Below are 8,870 nucleotides of genomic sequence, written 5' to 3'. Positions count from 1 at the left end.
GTGGAAGAGCCTCCTCGTAAAAACACCTCGTGAATAACGCGACCTTTTAGCCTTGTATGGCTTGACTCGATCCTGCATTTTGAGGGCTTTTGATGCCCTTTGAGCTGTTTGCAAGAGTTTCACAAGATGAGGGGCTGGCAGAACCGGTGAGCGACGTGTTCGGTAACGAGTACCGACGTAATTGCTTCTCAAAGACAGAGCCAGCCTTAATCTGGGGTTTTCTGTTCTCTCTTTCCTTATTTTGCTCACTGAGACCTACGGCCTGATTGCCTCTCCTGCTACGCGCACGCTCCAACTGCTGTTATTAAGTCTTTTTTCCTCAAACGCAGATAATTTAGCTTTAACTTGCTCTTGCAACCCAAACTGGGAGAATTTTGCAGCGGTGGGCTTGGCGCATTGCCTTTAACTAAGCACATAAATTTAAGACTTATCGGTTTTCCTCCATCAGTCCCAGGCAGGGCACTTCCACGCAATAAAAATGCACTTTTGGTTAACAAATTCAATTCACCAACCTGAAATATAGCAGAAACCACTTCACCAAGATGCCAGTTCCTGCTGTTAGTCTTTTCTCCAGAATTCACACACCTAAATGTCACAAAGTCTGGCTTAGGTCAGCAAAGAACGAGGGCTTCCTACACAAAAACCTTCCGCACCCCACCCTGAAGCATCATTTAGAATTGCTGAGCTCTTCCAGGATCCAAAAGCAGAGAATTTCTTATTTTTTGGCAAAGATGATCTGCTGTTTCTCAAAGGTGCTGTCCTAAAAGCAAGATTTGGGGGACCTGCAGTGAAGTTTCCTGGGCTTTCTTAGGAAATCCTTAATATTTTCAGGAGATGTGGCACAGGATGGAGCTCTGGTCTTATAATGAGAGAGTTTTCATGGAGGAGCAGAAAGCAGTGGGGTAAAACTCACCTCGTGCTGGATCTCAGGGTAACACAAGAGGAAACAATAAAAGAGCCAGACAGTAAAAAAAATTTATTAAAAAATTGCACATATATTAAAACAGTACGTAGAAAAATAGTGTTGATATAATACAAAGATACAGAGGAGCAGAAAAGCAAGAGAAAGGCACCATTTCTCTCCACGGGCACCAGTTCACATTAACGGAGACCTGACTGAACTGCTACTGCCATCCAGCCTGGGAGCCCGTGAAGAGTTTCTTCAAGTACAGGAGGAATGGCAAATGTGGGAAGTTGTTCCCTGCCACAGCCACACACCTGCTGTTCACATTTCTCAGGATAGCACCAGCAGGGGTGATGGGTTACAGCTGATTTCCACCCCCTGCAGCAGCTCAGGGACTTCAGCCCAGGGCAGTGAGGTTGGAACAGGACCATCTTGAAGCCTTCTTCCAGTCCAAACCATTTCCAGGACGCGGTCTGAGATATTCCCATCCTGTGACAGTTTCTGCCTAGGCACAATACTGATATCTCTTTGACAAAACACTGTATTTTAAAATGCTCCTCCTCCTCTGCTAAAAAAGTGCAAGTGCCCTTAGAAAAGGGTTTGAAGAGTTAAAAAGGAAATGGAGTATCTCTTGCCAGTTAACACGACACGCTACATTACTACTTTTCCTAATACAACCTTGTGTCTCCTACCTTAATGCTATGCACTGATAAAGACGAAGCAAAAATGTAGTGCACAAGAGTTTGAGATGACAAAAACGTTTTGCAGAAGCAAGGGAACTGCGTAGTAGCAGACAGAAAACCTGAAAAAGCTCCAGGAGCAGCAGCTGTGACAAAACACCACCTGCAGGCCTGAGGAATGAACCCTGGTCTTGTCAGTTCCCCAAAATATCTGACAGGGCACCAAGGTGTGCGGTATTCTCTGCACGAGACCTGGAGGCGCCCTGTCTGCCGGCCTCAGGGCTGCCTGGTGCAGATCCAGTGCCGCTCGCCGCTGCTGCGCGCGCTGGTGACTCTTTGGTTGTTCAAGAAAGCAAAATCCTCGCCTCCTCCGATGGGAAACCTGCAGGGGAGGCAGTGGGGTGAGCATCCTGCATGCTTTCTGCCCCCTCACCCCAAAAACCCACGTGCAGGGCAGGGCGGACTCACAATGAGCTGTCAAATTCGGTGCCATCGTCCCATTCCCAGCGCTGCCTCGGGTTCTGGCGGCTCAGCCCGATCCAGTGGTCGTGAGAACCTTTATAGCGCATCATGAACTCCTGGGAGCAGAGGGGGAGCAGGGTTGAAAAGGGGGCTCACCAACACCCCCAGAGCTCTGCCCCCCACCCAAAATAAAAAAGGAGAAAAGCCCCAGCCTCACCAGCTCCTCCCTGGACTGGATCACGGCCAGGTTGGCGCCGTGCACGTGGCAGTCAGCCCGGCTCAAGGTTTGGTTCTTTTCCCCGTCGGAGAAGTAGAAACATTTCCCCTCGAACCCGATCCACGAATGGGGGCAGGAATACGCACGTTGAGAGAGCCCTAAGGACAAAGAAATCCAGGGGTTTGCAGGAGCAAAGAAGGGGCAGCAGCAGGGTTGGATACAGGCACCGAGCCCCCTTTTTTTTTTTCCCCCTGCCTGCAGCTGGGGCCGCAGGGCAGAGCCCCGAAACCACTTGGGAACACTCACAGATGATAATGGAAATCAAAACCAGGAACTCTATTAGACTGATGATGCCGAACACGTATAGCTTCCAGGCCGCAACTCTTCTAGCCTTGCACTTGGTAAGAAGACCTGCAACGAAAAGAAGGGGGGGGAAGTGAGGGGTCCCGGCACCGTGCAGACCCCTGGCAGCAGGGCTGAGAGAGGCCAGGCCCTCCCCACACCCTGGGGGTGCCGCTGGTGGTAGGGGGACGGTTGGACCTCCACGGAACGTCAGGGAATGGAAGGAACCTTGGAAGATCATCTAGGCCACTCCAACAAAAAGCCACACAGTCACTCCGACAAAAAGCCTCTTTCACCAACCGTCCCAAGGCCTTGAAGCTTTTCTTTGTTCCCACGGCTCCCTTCCCTCTGGGACACCAGGGAGCTACTCCACCACCCGACCTCCTGCTTACACGCCCTGATGCTCCTCAGTCTCTCTTGCGAGAGCTGCTGGGTGGCAAAGGAAGTGTAAAAGAAGTATTCAAGAGGATTCTGCTGAAATTTGGGAGTTTAATTAGGGTGGAAAGTCAGCATGGGTTTGGGGGAAAAAACAAAGATTTCAGCTCAACACCAGCTCAGTAAAACTATTTAACGCGCTTTTAGTAACCCTAAAACCAGCAACTTTCAGCTGAGACTGGGGGTTCCGGCTCAAACCACCACGAGACCCAAAACCTCCCAGATTTAACCCGCAACAGTGACATCGGAGCCTGAGGCAGGTGGTGGAAATCACCCCAAATCCTGATGAAAAGAATAATAAATGAAAATATAAAATAAATAAATAAAATAAATAAAATTAAATTAAATTAAAATGAGGTGAGGCAGACCCATGAGCTACAGACCCACTGCAGCGCACAGCAAAGGAAGGGAGTGGTGGGCACAGCTCCAAGCGCTCACCTGCCTGCAGTGCTGTGAGAACGCGCATAGGGAGGTAGAAAAAAGACAAAAAAAAAAAAAAGCAAATTTTTCACTGTACCGCTCCACAAAGACAGCAACCACGGTAGGAGAAAGAACCACAAAGGCAGGAAGCAGTCAGCAGCCGGCAAGGGCAGGAAAACGAGCACGGAAAACTGGACAACATCAGAGTCCCCTGCCTCGTAACACTTACTCTCCCTCACAGAATCGTTGTCCTCATTGTGCTTCTCCTCCACAGACAACGCCACAGCCATATCTCAGGAGCCTCCCCTCAGCGGCCTCCAAGGGCCAAAATTTCCACGGGTCCTCTGAGGGCAGCTTGTGGCTGGGAATGCAGCAGCCAGGGGCAGGCAACAAGGGGTGCTGCAGAGGGGGAAGGACCTGGAAGGAAGGGAGAAAGTCAGAAGAGACAGAAAAACGACAACAGAAAGATGTGGGAAGGTGACGCCATGGTGAGAAAGTAACGGAAGGAAGCTGGGAGAAAGCTGGAAGCAGCCTGGGAAGCTGGGGAGGGCTTGGCCGCCTCCAGCACCCCGATCCCGGTATCAATCTCGATCCCAATCTCATCGTTAATCCCAATTTCAGCTACCCCAAAGGGGCCGTCCCGCGGCCGCCGCCGCCCCGCGGCCGCCGCCGCCGCCCCGCGGCCGCCGCCGCCGCCCCGCGGCCGCCGCCGCCGCCCCGCGCCGGGGCCCGAGGGCAGCCGGCGCAGCCCCCACCCCGAGCCCATTCACGGCCCAAATCCCAGCCCCGGCCCAAACCCCAACTGCAGCCCTAATTCCATCCCAAACCCGTTCCCGACCCCAGCCCTAATCCCAATGACCAACCTTTATCACAGCCGTAAGCCCAAAACGCTGCCCCTCAGCTTGTAGGGCGCAGCCACAGACGCAGCTCCCGGTTCCTCCCCAGCCGCAGGCCCGGCATCTCCCCGGCCGCACCGGGGCCCGGTCCCGGCAACCCCCCCAGCCGCACCAGGGCCGAGGCCGGCCGGCAGAGCCCCCACCCCGAGTCCATTCACGGCCCAAACCCCAGCCACGGCCCCAGCCCTAATCCCAACCCAAACCCATTCCCGACCCAATGACCCCCTAATCCCAATGACCAACCTTAATTGCAACGCCAATCCCAAAACGCTGCCCCCCAGGTTGTAGGGCGCAGACGCAGCTCCCGGCTTCCCCCCGGCCGTGCTGCGGACAAGTCCGGACAGAGCAGCCCCCAGCCCGAGCCCATTCACGGCCCCAACCCCAGCCCCGGCCCAAACCCCAACCGCAGCCCTAATTCCACCCCAAACCCACTCCCGACCCCATCTCTAATCCCAATGCCAACCTCAATCGCAGCCCCAATCCCAAAACGCTGCCCCCCAGGTTGTAGGCCGCAGCCACAGACACAGCTCCCGGCTTCAGCTTCCATGCGCAAGTGGGCGGGGTGAGCAGAGTGAGCGGGGCCCTCCCCCCAATACGTCACGTCCCTTGCAAGAGCCCTTCAAAGGGCCACACAAAATGTGGACCCCCCCCCCAGCAACGCTCCCCCTGAACCCGAACTCACCGTGTGCCCCCGGCCCCTGCCGCGACCCCGGCCCCACTGCCTTAATCGCGGCGCAGAGCAGAGGAAGGGAGCGCTGAAAGCAGCTCACCCGTGTGCAGCACTGCGAAAACGCGCGTAAGAAGGTAGAAAAAAGGCCAAAAAAAGGAAAAAAGTGGCCAAAAAAAGCCAATTTTTCCTTGTCTCGCAACACAACGACAGCAACCAGGGGAGGAAGGAGAACCTCGCAGCGGGAGCCAATCAGCAGCCGGCAAGGGCGGGATAACGGAGGCAGCCAGCCAATCAGCGGCCGGAACGAAACCCGCCACCTCTGAGGCAGCTGTGAGGGGAGATCACCCCAAATCCACAAGAAAAAATAAAATGACGTAAAAAGTAAAATACATATCAAAATAGAAGTAAAAATAATATTAAAAAATAAAATAAGATCTAGCAGATCCACGAACTACAGGCAGTGGAAATCACCCCAATTCCTCAAGAAATACTACTCCTACTACAATGAGGTGAGGGAGACTCACGAGCCACAAGTGGTGGAAAAAATAAAATAGTTAATAAAATGAGGAGAGGCAGACCCGTGAATTACGGGCAGTAGAAATCATCCCAAACCCTGAGGAAAAAATAAACATGCATAAAAATAAATAAAAATAAAATGAGGTGAGGCAGTCCCATCAGCTACAGACCCGTCACGGCGCAGATTAGAGGAAGGGAGCGCTGAAAGCAGCTCCAAGCGCTCACCCGCCTGCAGTGCTGCAAGAACGCGTGTAGGACAGTAGAAAAAAGCCAAAAATGACAAAAAAAAAGCCAATTTTTCCTTGTCCCTCTCCATAACGACAGCAGCCACGGTAGGAGGAAGAACCTCGCAGGTGGGTGGCAATCAGCAGCCAGCAAGGGCAGCACAACGGGCACACCTGCCTCAGAGCACTTACTCTCCCTCACAGAATCCTTGTCCTCATTCCTCTTCTCCTCCACAGACAGCGCCACAGCCATATCTCAGGAGCCTCCCCAGGCCAAAATCTCCAAATGTCCTCTGAGGGCAGCTTGTGGCTGGGAATGCAGCAGCCAGGGGCAGGCAACAAGGGGTGTTGCAGAGGACGAAATACCTGGAAGGAAGGGAGAAAGTCAGAAAAGACAGAAAAGTGACAACAGAAACATGTAGGGAGGTGACGCTGCGGTGAGAAGGTAACGGAATGAAGCTGGGAGAAAACCGGCAGCAGCCTGGGAAACAGGGGAGGGCTTGGCCGCCTCCAGCACCCCGATCCCGGTATCAATCTCGATCCCAATCTCATCATTAATCCCAATTTCAGCCACCCCAAAGGGGGGCCGCCGCCCCGCGGCCGCGCCGGAGTCCGACGCCACCGCCCCGCGGCCGCACCAGGAACCGGCTCCACCGCCCGGCGGCCGCGCCACCACCCCGCCGCCCCAAACCCACTCCCAACCCCAGCCCTAATCCCAACGACCAACCATAATCGCAGCCCTAACTCCAAAACGCTGCCCCCCAGCTTGTAGGGCGCAGCCACAGACGCAGCCCGGCATCCACTTACATACGGGGAAAAAACTTCCGAACAAACGCAGGGGCAGCGGGGCTAAGCGGGGGCTCCTCCCAGCCCCGCTCCTTACAAGAGCCCTTCAAAGGGCCGCACAAAATGTGGAACCCCCCCAGCAACGCTCCCCCCGAACCCGAACTCACCGTGTGCCGCCGGGCCCTGCCACGACCCCGGCCCCTGCCGCCATCCCGGCCCCGCGGAGGTCCCGCTGGTCCCGCTGCCTCCATCGCGGCGCAGAGCAGAGGAAGGGAGCGGTGACAGCAGCTCCAAGCGCTCCCCCGCGTGCAGCGCTGCGAGAACGCGCGTAAGAAGGTAGAAAAAAGGACAAAAAAAGGCAAAAAAATGGCCAAAAAAAGCGAATTTTTCCCTGTCTCGTAACACAACGACAGCAACCAGGGGAGGAAGGAGAACCTCGCAAGCGGGAGAGGCGGGAGCCAATCAGCAGCCGGCAAGGGCGGGACAACGGAGGCACGAGCCAATCAGCGGCCGGAACGAAACCCGCCACCTCTGTGGAGGCTCTGAGGGGAGGTCCCGGCCGCCATTTTGTGAAAGGCATTTTTGGGACTTTTTTTTTTTTTCCCCATTTTTTTTCCATTAAATCCCAACCCAAACGTATTACCCCCCCAGTACACCTCCTCCACCTCTGCTAAAAAAGTGCAAATGCCCTTAGAAAAGGGTTTGAAGAGCTAAAACGGAAATGGAGTATCTGTTGTCAGTTACATTACACGCTATGTTGCTATGTTTCCTAATCAAACCTTGCCTCTACTATCTACCTTAATGCTATGCACTAATAAAGACGAAGCAAAAACGTAGTGCAGAAGAGTTTGAGATGACAAAAACGTTTTGCAGAACCAAGGGAACTGTGTAGTGGCAGGCAGAAAACCTGAAAAGGCTCCAGAAGCAGCAGCTATGACAAAATGCCTCCTGCAGGCCTGAGGAATGAACCCTGGTCTCGTCAGTTCCCCAAAATATCTGACAGGGCACCAAGGTGTGAGGTATTTTCTGCAAGAGACCTGGAGGCGCCCTGTCTGCCGGCCTCAGGGCTGCCTGGTGCAGATCCAGACGAGACAAAAGCTCAGAAACTTTGAAGGAAGCTCAGGAAGGGAATTCAGCTGAAAACTGCTGAATAGGAACTGAAGTTACTACCTGAACTTGCAACCAAACAGCTGATAATTTCTCAGGGCAGCAGGGTCATACATGGCAATGACTCATTCACGACTCATTTCACAATAAAATGAAATATCAGAGCACCACAGAAGTCACAAAGCTGACAATCAAACCATGCCTGAGCGTGCACAGGATTCACCCTAAGGAGACATCAAGATGCAGCTTCTATGGGGGGAAAAAAAGGTCAAATGGCATGGGATTCGAGTTTTTCCCAATTTTTGGCAAGTCAAATCAGCAGTTTTCAAGCTTGCTCGGCTGGGAAAAGCTTTCCAGTTCCTTGTGAGCATGTGGAAACGGTGCAAGGATGGACTTCCAAGGATTTCCTGGAATCTTTTGCTTAGGGAATCTTTTTGCTTTGGGGATCTTTTTGCTTTTAGGGTATGCAGGTGAAACACGGGACATTTGCATGGCTAACTCCATCCTGGGAAGATGTTTTTTTGAGGAGCACCTCAGCTCGGAGACGGTTGGCGAAGGTGTGACGGTGAGGATCGTAGGGTTTGTAGCAGCGCTCTTATTTTTGGTTCCGTATGGAAAACAACAGCATGAGAAACGGACTCCGGGAGCTTCAAGAGCTGGCTCCTCCCAGCAAGCAGCCAGCTCCAAATCAAGTCCACCAGTGCCACCTCCAGGACCGGAGATGTAGAAGCAAATCCTGTGGAAGAGCCTCCTCTAAACACCTCGTGGGAAATGCGACCTTTTAGCCTTGTCTGGCTTGACTCGATCCTGCATTTTGAGGGCTTTTGATGCCCTTTGAGCTGTTTGCAAGAGTTTCACAAAATGAGGGGCTGTCAGAACCGGTGAGCGACGTGTTCGGTAACGAGTACCGACGTTGTAATTACTTCTCAAAGACAGAGCCAGCCTTAATCTGGGGTTTTCTGTTCTCTCTTTCCTTATTTTGCACACCGAGAGCTACGGCCTGCTTGCCTCTCCTGCTACGCGCACGCTCCAACTGCTGTTATTAAGTCTTTTTTCCTCAAACGCAGTTACTTTAGCTTTAACTTGCTCTTGCAACCCAAACTGGGAGAATTTTGCAGCGGTGGACTTGGCGCATTGCCTTTAGCTAAGCACATAAATTTAAGACTTATTGGTTTTCCTCCATCAGTCCCAGGCAGGGCACTTCCATGCAA

The 8,870-nt window shown here is 53.2% G+C and overlaps 1 protein-coding gene across 2 annotated transcripts; it reads right to left on the bottom strand.

Moving 5' to 3' along the window:
• Positions 1–961: 961 nt before the first annotated feature.
• Positions 962–7,140, bottom strand: LOC139998927 (C-type lectin domain family 2 member D-like). 2 transcript variants are annotated; one of them, XM_072025034.1, is made up of 7 exons: positions 6,720–7,140; positions 5,959–6,132; positions 3,690–3,877; positions 2,570–2,674; positions 2,264–2,421; positions 2,053–2,162; positions 962–1,966 (listed from the first exon to the last, which is right to left on the bottom strand). In XM_072025034.1, the coding sequence occupies exons 3-7, from the start codon at positions 3,748–3,750 to the stop codon at positions 1,861–1,863; spliced, it is 540 nt and encodes a 179-aa protein (XP_071881135.1). In that variant the 5' UTR covers positions 3,751–3,877; positions 5,959–6,132; positions 6,720–7,140; the 3' UTR covers positions 962–1,860. The 2 variants fall into 2 exon arrangements, with proteins under 2 accessions (XP_071881135.1, XP_071881136.1); XM_072025035.1 differs by lacking the exons at positions 5,959–6,132; positions 6,720–7,140 and adding an exon at positions 4,820–4,990.
• Between the last annotated feature and the right edge of the window lie 1,730 nt (positions 7,141–8,870).

Source organism: Anas platyrhynchos, chromosome 17 (genome assembly GCF_047663525.1).
Source record: "Anas platyrhynchos isolate ZD024472 breed Pekin duck chromosome 17, IASCAAS_PekinDuck_T2T, whole genome shotgun sequence".
NCBI lineage: Eukaryota > Metazoa > Chordata > Aves > Anseriformes > Anatidae > Anas > Anas platyrhynchos.
Note: the sequence above shows the minus strand (reverse complement) of the source record. Positions and strands in the feature narration are given on the sequence as shown.